This window comes from Podarcis bocagei (assembly GCF_964188305.1).
Source record: "Podarcis bocagei genome assembly, chromosome: 1".
In the NCBI taxonomy this organism is placed as follows: Eukaryota; Metazoa; Chordata; class Lepidosauria; order Squamata; family Lacertidae; genus Podarcis; species Podarcis bocagei.
Window position 1 is genome coordinate 25,471,766 of NC_138125.1, and position 13,993 is coordinate 25,485,758.

Genomic DNA, 13,993 nt, shown 5'->3' on the forward strand with positions numbered 1-13,993 from the left:
AATAAAACAAATGTAGAAATACAAAAGAAGGAATAAAAATACAATTAAAAATCAACAAGAACAATTAATGCACTCTGCCCACCATTCATAGACCTGCCACTGAGGAACACCTGAATGAAGCCCATGGGCCACTGATGATCCATGGACCACAGTTTGGGAACCCCTGCAACAGATCAGTCACCACTCAGATAACAAATATATGAGGCATCAAAAACGCAACAATGGGGCAAGAACAAAAGAAAGTATTTCCAAGTGAAAGAATTATGAAGTGCTCCTTAGCTGCCTTCTGACCTTCAGTGGGTTGATTTCCACAAATACACCTGCAGAACAGAGCCCTGTACAATGAGAAGGGATTAGAAAAGTTGGGTTGCAGACAAAACTAGGAAGTCAGCACTCCTGAAGGCTTTGTCTGACTTTGAACTGCAGAAAGTCATTCAAGATTTACAGAAAACCATGAATCTGAACAGACGACAGACACATCCTGTTCCTAGGGGACTCTTCCCATGGCTTCGATTCCATACTGAAGCATGAAACCAGAAGAAAGATACAGCTAACCTTCAGCAAAACATATATATCTTTCACACAGATCCCACAGAGTGGTAGAAGCGCTATTGAATAACCCTGACAGCACAAAACAAACCACAAAGCTTCCTAGTTTTGCCTCTCTGCCCAGCCACCCAGACCCAGTCTTAAAAAATACTGCGATCTGCACAAATAGGATATGTTTTATTGAACAGGAGAACTTTGTAACACTTGCTCAACCTGATGAATTGCAACACGTCAAGGACACGGCTGTCATTTTTTCAGAATTTCTGCATTACACGGGAAGAGGTAAAGAGACTGATTTGGGGATAGCTCAAAGTGTATGCTACACACCACTTGCCAGTTTGTAACATAGTATTTTGACTCAAAACATTGGGCTGAATCAGACTTAATGCTAAACTATACAGTGGTACCTCGGGTTACAGACGCTTCAGGTTACAGACTCCACCCAGAAATAGTACCTTGGGTTTACCTCAGGATGAGAACAGAAATCACGCGGCGGCAACGGGAGGCCCCATTAACTAAAGTGGTACCTCAGGTTAAGAACAGTTTCAGGTTAAGAACGGACTTCCAGAACGGATTAAGTTCTTAACCTGAGGTACCACTGTACAACAACGTTCTGAGTATGCACTGCAGGAGCCCCCAAGCTTCTGTGTTCCCTTCTCCTTGGATACAAGGAAATTGGAAGTTTTCACTTCTGTATTCCAAACCATAGTTTGCCTTGCTGCCTTAACCTACAGAAACTGTGGTTAATCTTAACTTTGGTTAGCAGAAAAACCAAATTCAAACCATAGTTTTGTAATTATAGGTTTTTTGTAATTTTGTAATTATAGTTTTATAATTATAGTTAAGACTAATCAAAGTTTAGGGTTCTGATGTCATGTTAAGCTATTTTTCCTTCTGTTTTAAAGTAACTGCAGTTTAGCATGTTGTTCAAACCCTAAATTCTTACTCCACAGTTTAGGGTTGGGAAAACATGCTAACTTGTGCTCAATCAAAAACAGAAGCAAATTCTTCTGACCTCTTCCTTTTAGCTTTGCCCTAGGAGATAGGAGAAGGAGATAGGAGACGGGACATTTAGTTCTCCAAAGCTGATTCTCATAATGCTAAACCAGGGATAGGGAACCTATCGCTGCCTAGATATTCTTCAACTCCAACTCTCACCAGTCCCAACCAAAAAAGCCAACGGTCAAGGCTGATGGGAAATGTAGTCCAAAAACCCCTGGAGGATCACAGGTTCCCCATCCCTGTGGTGAACCATAGTTTAGTGTTACATCAGAACAGAGCAGATGTATTTTAAATCCCAGATCTGGCATAGATTCAGCATTCCTAGGGGCTTTTCAAGCTCTAAGGTTTGTTTATTCAATTTTATTGGACAACAAAGCTAGTTATAGATGAGGCTTTCCATTTACATGAACAATTTTTCATACAGGCCAGAAAATTCTACTATATCATATTAGGATATCTTAAATAACAATCGAGCAATGTGCCTATCCAGTTTATAAGATGCTTCATTTACTCTTTCACATGGGCAACTATTGCAAAAAGCAGCTGGTGATCTCTCTGAGTGCAGGGATTCTGAATGGAAAAACTGGGATCACATGTAGCCTTATGTCTGCAGCAGGTAGATGCAACTGCAACACTAAATACTAATGCTAAAGCTAATAAATGCAAACTCGCTGATGCATGGAAGATTAGATGCCAGCGCTCATCACTATTAATGAGAAGAGAATGCAAATGAATACCACTTAAAAAGAAGCAGAATAGAACAGAAAGTCAGGTGGATAATCAATGCTAAGATGGGCTAATTTGTTTGGACATTGATTTTGTTGGTTATCCAGGAAAGTGTATTTATTATACTTAGATAGAGTAAAACCTCAGAAATTTCTATTCATCCATCACACTCTGCTCATAATACCACAAAGTGCTTAGACAGTACAGATTCATATAGTGTAATTATTTAATGACTTTTCATTCTGTTGTCTGAATATTAAGATTCATTGTAATTTACTTTCCTGACCCCCAATAGCTGAGAAATTATGAACAGCCTGATTTAGAAGATGAATGTCATCTAATATGTAATCTCTTATAGCAATCGAAGCAGATCCCAGTTAAATTAATGGAATTTAAAGATAAAACAGGTGAGCAGAATCTCCACACACCCTGCTTGTCGATGGAATGTAACACTGAGACAGGTTGCTCTGCTTGACACACACTGGGTGCCTGCTATAAGTAAGAATTGCATAAACCACTCCCTACACTTTTGCTTCTACAGATATCTTAGATTTGCAGCTTGATCCTGTGTGGTGCCAGTGTGGTGTAGTGGTTAAGAGCAGTGGACCCGTAATCTGGTGAACCGGGTTCGATTCCCCGCTCCTCCACATGCAGCTGCTGGGTAACCTTGGGCTAGTCACACTTCTCTGAAGTCTCTCAGCCTCACTCACCTCATAGAGTGTTTGTTGTGGAGGAGGAAAGGAAAAGGAGATTGTTAGCCGCTTTGAGACTCCATAGTGATAAAGCGGGATATCAAATCCAAACTCCTCCTCCTAACAATGTCTACACAGAAGTAAAACAGATGAACAGGGGATCCATCGGTTTGCAGACCTATTACAAAAATATTGCCAATTTATATGCATAGATGGCTCTAGGCAGTAAGATGGCGAATGGCTGGGATCTCACCAGCACTGTGCTTTGCAGTCTGCCCAGATCTGGGGCTCATTGCAACAAACCCACAACTTGGGCCCCCAACCCACCCCTTAGGACCTGTGGTACAAGTGGAGGATCTCATTTCTCAACCCAACTCCCTCTTCCAAAACACTAACTGCACGGCATGAAAAAGAGGAGGTTCTAGGCTTACCCTCTTTAGACAGATGATACTGCAGTGGCACAGAATAAGCTGTTTTGGCATCTAAGCACTACATAAATGAATGAATAAAACAGCTGCATCTAAGGCAGCCAAAGGTGCTTCAGGGTGGAAGGTGCCACCATCCCCGCTTTTCCAGTTGCAAATATGCTGTATTTGGCAAGAGTTTGTTTATTACTATTTTATTATTATTTATTGAATTTATGTACCGTCCTATACATGGGGGTCTCAGGGCGGTTCACAGATTAAAATCAAGATATAAAACCACAAAATATATAATAAAAATTAAAACAACAACCCAATAGCCCCCCCCACCCAAAAAACACATTTTAAAAATGGTATAGGATGTAGATTAGATCAGGCAAAGGCCTGGTTAAAAAGGAATGTTTTTGGCTGGCGCCTAAAGGTGTATAATGAAGGCACCAGGCAAACTTCCCTGGGGAGAGCATTCCACAGACAGGGAGCCACTGCAGAGAAGGCCCGCTGTTGTGTTGCCACCCTCTGGACCTCTTGAGGAGACAGCACATGAAGAAAGGCCTCAGAAGATGACCTCAGGGTCCATGTAGGTTCATATGGAAAGAGGCAATCCTTGAGAGGCATTGCGGTCCTGAACCGTTTAAGGCTTTATCAGTTGTTATCAGTGTTGATGAATATTGACCCACATGGTTTCATCAACACAAAGTCCTGGGTCATTTACCACTGTATCACAATGAAATGGCACTAGGGGTGGTCATGTGTTAAGGAAGGAGTGAGATTGCGCCCGCCGACAACACTCCTCCTCTTCCTGCATGTTTGACATACATGAGGGCCCTAAGTGCACCATCACAAAGCTCTTCCACATGAGGAAGGTGAAGAAACGCACAGCATGTTGATGTCACGGAATGAGGCCTGTTACTCTGCATGTTAAAGGGAAACAATGAGGAGTGTTGAATATGCAGGAATGCCAATTTCAGTGGTATTCAGAGGCAGCCCAGTAACCCACACAATGCGTACTTGCCTAAAAGCAGTGTGTGTGCAAGCAAAAGTAGGCCTGTCTGAATTATGGCTGACTCCCAGCTGCTCAGCCCCACTCCCTTACCCCAGAGCATTTCGGTGGGAGAGCTTCTGCCTCGCACGAAAGCAGAGAAGAACAAAGTGGGCAGGAAACATTGCCTGGATAAACCTAGTTCTATACGGAAATCATGCAATTTCAGTTCCTGTAGTGGACTTGATTGCAATTTTATTTTGAGCGTCGTTCACAAGCTATTTCGGGAGCTTCTCGGGGCTATAAACTGAGACTGAAGTATTCTAAATAAATGCATTTAAAATGTCATATTCTACTTCTTCCTATCTCACTGGTAGAAAGAGCACTTATTTTTAAAGTCTCACATATGTCTTGTAAGACACCTGCATTATTGCAAACCCCACATAAACACGGTCAAAGCAGTACTTTGCTAGCAAGTGCTGCAGAGCATCTCAAGGTTATAGAAGTATCTTCATCCATGGGCTAAGAAAGACATAACAACATCCTTGATGTGAGAAAATAACAGTGACTAAAAGATGAAAGCTCACATATTTTATCTGACATTCCTCTCTTCTTCTTCAAAACGGAAAACAGAAGTAACTACTGTGCATATTGCATCTCCAGCACCAACAATATTCCAAAGCACAATTATTTTCCAGAAACCTAATAATGTCATCACTCACATTGTCAGAAACCAAATAGTCATGCAAGAACCAACCAGCTAATGGCCAGCATTATGCAGCAGCTGGATGCAAAATACACCCTGGTGCATATTTTAAACCGAAAATGAATCCCGTCAATTGTTTCTCCTGCTCTCATTGCTATGAAAACAACATTATTCTTCCAAGTGTTTGTCTTACAAAAAGATTCCTCTCCTGTCTAGCATAATTCTACCCAGTGCTAGTCAACAAGTGTAGCTATGAAACCAAAAGTTTACGAGAACTAGTAATTTGATGTGCTATTATTCAACACGGCAATGAAAGCAATTAGAATGAATCCTTCTCTGACAGGAGTGGAATCAAAGGCTAACTAAAAAATAAAAATCATTATACCTACTTTTCTATAGGTGGCTGACAGTGGTCTTCTACTCTCCCTGGAACTAGATCGGGACCCATTTTTAGATGAAATCATCTCCTTTTCACATTTTTCGACTTCTTTCTTGAGTTTCTCTCTTCGCTGCTGGTCTGAAACTTAAGGTATGGAAAAATGAACCAGAGTTAAAAACAGAGGGATTCATATTAAGGCTCCTTTTAGTAATTAAATTACTGAGTTATTATGTGTTGTGATGGACTGAGGAAATTGAAAGTTTTGAGATATAGTCCAGAAATGTATGCTGCTCAGTTTAATTATGTATCACATAAGTGTTATCATCACCCATCTGGGTCTACTACTACACAAATAGTTATGTGTAACAACTACAATTCTCATCCCTCGCCATGATTGCTGAAATTGATGGCAGTTGAAGGACAGCAACATCTGGAGGGTGAAAGGTTCCCCAGAACTGGAATAATCAAATACAAATAAACAAATAAAACAGTTGCTTCCTTAAAGTCAATTGGAATTTCATTTGTACTTCGACAGTACTAAGATGAACTCTTATTTTGTGGTGGTTAACAGAAATGAGACAAATAATATTTACTTAGCAATGTCACGTATGTGTCATAAATATGCTGAAGATGCCCCTCTGGCCTTTTGACAGATGAACTTTTAACAAAACAACCTACCTGGAAATTATTAATTAATGTATGACAGTTTTCAGTTGGTGGTTTTGTTTGCTTTTAAATTGGATTATTCATGTTGTTGTAACCCAAACTGGCAGCTAATGGCAAAGGTTGGGCAAGGAATCAAACTAAATGAATAAGTATCAGTAGGGATTCATTAAGAACATATTAAACACACAGGTTGGCAGCTAAAGTTATATTTCACTCTCATAATCAATTTGAGTCAAATGTAATCCAAGAAACCTGGACTTCATTTTTCCTCTAAATTGTTAACAGTTATTTCAACTTTCAGATAAAGGGCAACTAGGTGGACAACTTGTGGTTTCTGAAAAATGAGGAGATATTCCTTTAAAATAAACACAGGCTCTGAAATATTCTGTGAAAGTGAGTAATTCAGTGTGGCACAAAGTATACAAAGTCAATGAGGCCATACTTCTGTGAAGTGATCTGTGAATCATCTTTATGGATGACACAATAGATATCTGTTAATTAAAATGCTAGGAACCCTTCTGGCTTCATTTCTTCTGGCTGCTCATACAATCAGACACACTATCTTTTATATGACTACATATGGAAGAAAACGCAGTGAGTGACTGCAGAATTACACACATCAATTTGTTATAGCTAAAACTTTGGCTCAAATCCAAAGAAAGTTAGTAACCTGAATGTTCCATTGAACTTGGTAGGATTCAAATGAGTTACAAGAAGTTTGTCATAGTGATCTCTATGTAAATTGAAACATTGCAAGTTTCCCCTGGGTTTGGGTCAATATGTTTTATATTTAAAATGAATGTACAGTAATTCAAGTGTGCTTTGGATTGCACATGTGTAGTAGTAGTAGTTGTTATTGTTGCTGTTGTGTTGTTATTAGAATTTATATACCACCCTATACCTGGAGGTCTCAGGGCAGTTCACAGGACAAAATCAAAGTATAAAACCACAAAAGATATAATCAAAATAAAAACAACAACCCAATAACCCTCTCCTCCAACCCCTCCCCCTCCTGGATTTTAAAAGGGCTGTCAATCAAATCAACCAAAGGCCTGGTTAGAAAGGAACATTTTAAAAGTTTTCATCCACAAATGATCAAAGAGGAAAGTAAGAGGTGAAACTTTGGAGCCGGTGGATAAAATGTATTTATGTCAGCTTGGCATTTTCTTACAACATAAAGCTTATCAAATACAAACAAAACCAAGCCAATTTCTTCAAACCCATTAAAACAGCAGAGAAGTCTTACTGGATCAAACCAAAGGCCTACCTCTTGCTTGCACAGTGGCCAACCAGATGATGCAAGGAAGCCCACAACTGTCCACTCCCACTCATGTCCCCAGCAACCAGCATTCAGAGGCATGCTACCTACCTCTGATCCTCACGGTTACAGATAACCACATGACTAACAGATGCTGATAGCCTTTTCCATCATGAATCTACCAAACCCCCTTTTAAAGACAATGAGCATAAACCACCACACATTCTCTAAGGCAGACCTTCTAACAATGAACAGTTGTGCAATGCTACTAATTCCTTTGTGCAGGAAGCTTTCCCGTTGAAAGCTTTCCTACCCCAAAAGATGTAAGATGGGAGTATAAAGAAGGAAAGGTATTATTGATTTCACAGGTGGGGTTTATTTAAAGTATTAAAGCAAAGCACTCAGTGCTGCTATTTAAAAATTCCAGGTACAATTTTGATACGCAATTTTTTAAAAAATGATATTTATTACTTTTTCAAAATTTCCAACACAGCACTACAAACACAGAAAAAAAGAAAAAAACAAAGAAAAAACAATACAAATAACAAATCAAGCAAAAACAAACAAAAACAATTTAAAAACACCTCAAACATTTTCAATATCTTATATTTCATTCACTTATTTCCAGCGACTTCCTCACACCTCCCTTTTTGTATTCTACTTCTATTATTTGTTTCAGCAATTCCTTTCCATCTTACTCTGTTTTCTGTTCTATAATTATCCTCACACATTCTTGCCATACTTTTCCTTTAATTTTCTATTAATCTATTTATACTTAATTCCTTATGACATTTCTACTAAAGCCATATAATTTCATTCCAACATTTTTCTAACAATCCTTAATTTTACAATATTTCTATAAATAGTCTTTAAACTTTTTCCAATCTTCTTCCACCGACTCTTCACCCTGGTCTCGGATCTTGCCAATCATTTCCGCTAATTCCCTACACAATTTTCAAGCAGAACCAAACATATGTTCCAAAGATATACTGTTTTCTTTTCAGGAAACCAGCAAATGATGACACTGGCCAACAGTCAGAGAGCACCAGCCTTGTATGCAGAAGGTTGCTGGTTCAATCCCTGGCATCTTCAGGTACAGCCAGGACATTGCTGTGGAGCTGCTGCCAGTCCCTGTAAACAATACTGAACTGGATAGACCAATGGTTTGGCTCAGTAAATTTTATGTTCTGCCCATGGATAAGAAGATGGCTCCAACTGTCACGTAGCACTGCAAGACGATGCATGCATACATCACCTAATGAATGCACAGAAATAGCTAGAAAAATAATGAGTCTGTAGCTTGAGAGCAGATACAGTGGAATTACAGGACGGATATATTTTTTAATTTGACAAGCAGATGGGTTCCCCTCCCCACACCTTTGAGTGATACAGTTTGGTGCCCGGCAAGCTCATAATTTTTCAAATCATTACTCCAAAAGTTGCATATGCTTCAACTGTAAAAGTATATTCCTTTATTGAGTTCGCACAGGAAATGCTGGAGACACGCAGACAGCTGGTCTAAAAATGCTAATTTCAGATCAGCCAACACCTGACATTTTCTGTCACATATTGGCTATAAGTCCAATGAATGAATGAATGAATGAATGAATGATTGAATAAATAAGCAAGCAAAGCAGGCAAGCTCTGAAGAAAGATGACAGGTTTTCCACCACAGCCTGGCAGGCAGGTATTAAAGAGAAAGAGTAAAATATTCCTACTCTATTCTATGTTATTATGGAGTGTTTTAACAGCAGTGAAGTCATCCGAGTGGGATTGGCTCACCCTCAGAGTCCGACCTTATTTGAGATCTGTGGAGAATCCCCCCCCAAGCCAAATTAGGCAGCAACCTGAAAGGATTGATGGGATATTTTCAATGTTAGTCCTACTCAGAGCAGACCCATTGAAATTAATGGAGATGACTAACATAGAACCATAGAGTTGGAAGGGACCCCGAGGGTCATCTATGAAAGGACAATGTATTTTTAAAAAAGAAAATACCATAGTATGCTTTCAGTAAAGTTTTTAGAAGACGAATGCCTCGGAAATACGTACGTTTTATGCTGTTTAACCTGCTTTTTGGTACTGAGCAGTCTACAGCAGCTGAAAAACAAACAACACACCATTAAAGTGAGTGAATCAACATTCTCTTTGAAGATTTGCAATAAACAGACTTTGCTTAACGTCAGCTTATTGGTGGGATGTATTTTCACCAAAGCTACTAAAAATGCAAAAAAACCTTCTATGGATGAAACATAATGGCCAGTCTACATTTTAAATGTTTTCACTCATTTAACCAGCTTTTTGGTTTTAATGAATCCAGTTAGCTGTGTTAAAGAATGAAATAGAAAGCTTGTGACTGGCTTTTGCAGAAGACGGGCATCATAATGAGGATTCCGTGCTGTACGTCAACATTTATGAACTCTTATTAAAGAACGGTAAGGCCTGTAACTGTAGCCGTGGATACGTACTGTTCCTTGACACAGTATTACTTAATAAAGAATGTTTGTTCCTGTCCAAGGCTTTAATGGGTATGGAACCTGAGTATTTGTGCCCATGAAGCAAATGCAGAGAATGTGGTCAGTGGTGCATGGAAAACCAGCAACATCTGAATGACCACATCAGCATATTCTAATGGTATATTTATTCAAGGCCGCACTCAGATACATACAGAGCATCTAGTTTCCGATACTATTAATCCTACGCATCAGCCCCATCTGAAAAAATAGGTACTTTTACAGTCTATTTATCAAGCAAGATGCTAAAGTAGGGATCACAGTACAGTGGTGCCTCGCAAGACGAAAAGAATCCGTTCCACGAGTCTCTTCGTCCTGCGGTTTTTTCCGTCTTGCGAAGCAAGCCCATTAGCGGCTTAGCGGATTAGCGCTATTAGCGCCTTAGCGGGCTTAGCGGATCAGCTGATAAGCGGCTTAGCGGTTTAGCGGATCAGCTGATAAGCGCCTTAGTGGATCAGCTGATAAGCGCCTTAGTGGATCAGCTGATAAGTGGCTTAACGGATCAGCTGTTAAGCGGCTTAGCGGCTTAGGATCAGCTGATAAGCGGCTTAGCGGCTTGGGGGAAAGGGGGGGGGGAAACCCCGCAGGAACTCACAAGCCCATAGGAAATTCGTTTTGCGAAGCACCTCCAAAACGGAAAACCCTTTCGTCTAGCGGGTTTTCCGTCTTGCGAGGCATTCGTCTTGCGGGGCACCACTGTATAATTAAATGTTTTGGGCACCCAAAGCAGTGTTTAAAATTTGCACTCCCAATTAGGAGTTTTTATAGCCATAATCAAGTAAAGAGCTGAAGCGCTTTAGCCCACTGATTTCAAGACCAAGGCATGGCCTGACTGGGCACTGAATTGCAGGAAGTGGTCTTAGTGTAAGACCACTGACCCATTTGGCTCTGAATTGTCTGCACTGACTGGTAGTGGCTAGCCAGTGTTTCAAACAGGGGTCTGTCCCAGCCCTACCTGAAGGTGATGGGGACTGGGATCTTTTGCAAGCAAAGCAGATGCTCTAAAACAGATGCTATGGCCCTTCTTAGCCTTGCTGAGGCTTAGCAGTGCCTGGATGGAAGACCACGTGATGGAAAAGTTTGTTTACTGAGAAGGTTGAGTCACCTGAGTGCCCCCCCAGCAAATAGTCAACCAGCAACAGCTTCTGATTGGGCAGAGTTCCAAGGGAGGCAGTAGGAGTGCAGTGAGAGGCGGTGTGAGAGATTCATGGGGTTTTGGATTCTGTCAGGAGATTTTGTTTTGACAGGTGGTAGAGCTGAGAACTCTCAGTATATGCTCTAAGGTTCTGAATCGCAGAACACAGTTAAAATAGAAAAGACACAGAACCACAGGGTGTTTACAGGAAAAGGGGTCCTCTGAGGGAATACTCTGACAGGAAAGGGCAGTAGTGATTTTGAGACCAAGGAGGATTTGGGGGTCTGTAAGGGAAACAGTCCAGTTAAAATCCTAAATTCCTGAAGTGTGAGTGGAGAAATCTGATCTATGGGACTTCCGGGTTGGTGCGACCAGCTAATGGCGGATTCCCTCCGAGCTCCGGAGGGAATCGGCTCGGTGGAGGAGGGGTCCTGCCGCGGCGGCGACGCGGGGACCCTTAGAAACCACAGGCGCGGATGCCTGTGGACCTGGTGACTCGGCGGGCACCATTTGCACCCCCTCCGACCCACAAAGAAGCCTTTTTAAAGGCTTCGGAGCGGGTGGCGGAGAGTGGCGTGGTGCTGTGAGTAGACCGCTTCTTCCACGGAGTGAAGCCACAAGCCATGGCTGGAGAGCGCTGACTTCTTTCCTTGATCATTTGGACTCAAAACGTAACAACCCGTGAGTAATACGGAATTTGGAATTAAAAATTCTTTTTAATCGAATTCGGTACGACCGGGGGAGGTGCCAAAAGGAAGTCCGCCTCCCCCCCTTGCAGGCAATTTAAAGCAAGAATCAAACAACTAAGATGGAGAGACTGTCTTTCTCTTTTTGAGATAAAATTCTTAATTTCACGATTTGGACTTATAAGTTTATCGCTGGAGGATTGGAACTGATCTTTAGAGTTGAAGTGTAACCCCCCCCCCCCGGATCCGGGAGTGACCTGTGAGGGAGCCTGTGAAGATATCTACAGAGTTTGACAGCTGTCAACTGAGCTGTCAAAGTCAGGAAATTCCGTTTTTGTTACTTGTGTCGGTTACTTTTGTTACATTGGACTGTAAGCTTTTAAAAAATAGAGTGGCAATAACAACAAAATAACCTGATTGTTGGAAAAAGAACACTTAGTAACCAAAATCCCTCTAGAGGGGTTTTGGGACATTACAATGGCTGCAGATGGAAAATTACAAGTAGAGCTGGATAGGGTCTTTGAACTCCTGGGAAAGCTGCAAGAGCAGAGTCATGTTATGACTATGAATCTGATAACTTTGAATTCTAAAATAAACAACTCTGCTGAAGTGGTGGACCTGACTCAAGAAGAATCTACAGCTGGGAAGCAAGATATATGTGCCATTTTGGAGGAATGTGAAGAAGGAGCAGAAATGATGCAAGTGAAAAAGGACAAGCAGAGGCCTCTTAGGTCAGAATACAAGGAAGGTAAAGTTCGGATGTCGAAAATTTGGTTTGAAATTGAGAATGAAGAGTGGGGATTTTTCCCCATGGGGAGTCCGGAAGACTTATGGATTACAAATTTGACCAAGGTGAAAATTGGAATGTTTGGGGACATTTGGGACACTTGGACTTGGAAAGAATAAGAAGCAGGATCTGGACTCCTCCTTTGAATATGGAGGGCTGGTTGGAAAAAATATAGACCCTTCTGGGTCAAAGATGCTCCGAGATCGGATGTTCAACATAAAGGACAGTCAACAAAACCGGCGGAAAGGGACTGAAAGAGACTTAAAGGCCTCGGATGTGATAGATCCAGGCTAAGAACTGATAGATTGAAGGACAACTTTTTAGGGATCAAAACCGGGGGAGGGGGGGAAGAGTTTTAGAATCCAAAGGGTTACAAGTATATGTTTTTATTTGTTAAGATTTTCTGTAAGTATTTTAATAATTGGGAATTCTGTGAAAGAGAATGTGGATCGATCTTAGAAAAAAGGGGTTGATGTTGGGTATTAAAATGAAATATAGAAGTTTGAAATTGGTTAATTAAGATGATTTAAGTAAAATATTAATATGGGATTAATTTGGGCACAAAGAACTTGCTGGGCTAAACTTTGAATGGGGATGCAAGAAGGGGAGGTGGGGGAAGTCCGGGAAAGTGGTTAAGAAAATAAGATTTTAAAATTATATGTGTTAATTGTGTGTAATGTTGATATGTATGTTTATGTTTTTGTGTGTTTGTCTTAAAAAATGAGAAAATCCTAATAAAAATTTTATTTAAAAAAAAAGAGAGAAATCTGATCTATGAAAGATGTGTAAAAGAAAGTAACCATAAGCTTAAACAGCATACAGCCTATAACTTGAAACAGTATACATTTTAATAAAAAGCACCAGCACTGTTTGTTACATTGCTGTGGAAGAAGAAGGAATAAAACTCATTGTTTACATCTGTTATAATAAAGTTTGTTTGCAACCTGTTTTCCCAAAAGAAAAATCCACCGCCGCTCATAATTCATTCTCCATTGGGGATTTCACCTAAGGGAAAGGGAAACAGGGCCAGCACAGCGGCGCCAGGGAGAGAGAATGCCGTTGCACCATTGCACTAGAGAACTCTATGCCACCTTGAGTTGCAGTCATGGAATTCTAGAGCTGGAAGGAACCTCAGAGGTCATCCAGACCAACTCCCCCACCCTTTTTCAGTGCAGAGGCGCAACTACAGCATCCCTGAGAGATGGCTGCCTGGTCTCTGCTAAGATGTCTCGATCTTGTGGATATAATAATAATTTAATAATAATAATTTAATAATAATAATAAAATTATTATTATATAATATTATATAATATTATTATATAATATTATATTATTATATAATTATTATATAAAGCCAGCCACTCTGGGTGGCTTCCAAAAAAATATTAAAATACTGTAATACATCAAACATTAAAAGCTTCCCTAAACAGGGCTGCCTTCAGATGTCTTCTAAAAGTCTGGTAGTTGTTCTCTTTGACATCTGGTGGGAGGGC

At 40.5% G+C, this 13,993-nt stretch overlaps 1 protein-coding gene across 7 annotated transcripts in view; it reads right to left on the minus strand.

The window, feature by feature from the left end:
• SPATA7 (spermatogenesis associated 7) overlaps positions 1-13,993 on the minus strand; it is a 70,453-nt gene that overhangs the window by 32,558 nt on the left and 23,902 nt on the right. For 5 of the 7 annotated variants that reach the window (XM_081173362.1, XM_081173359.1, XM_081173361.1 and 2 more), the window contains 2 exons: positions 9,432-9,479; positions 5,466-5,599 (listed from right to left, as the gene is read on the minus strand). In XM_081173362.1, coding sequence (XP_081029488.1) covers positions 5,466-5,599; positions 9,432-9,479 — 182 coding nt within the window. The remainder of the gene's footprint in view (positions 1-5,465; positions 5,600-9,431; positions 9,480-13,993) is intronic. The other 2 variants (XM_081173360.1, XM_081173363.1) reach the window with 1 other exon arrangement.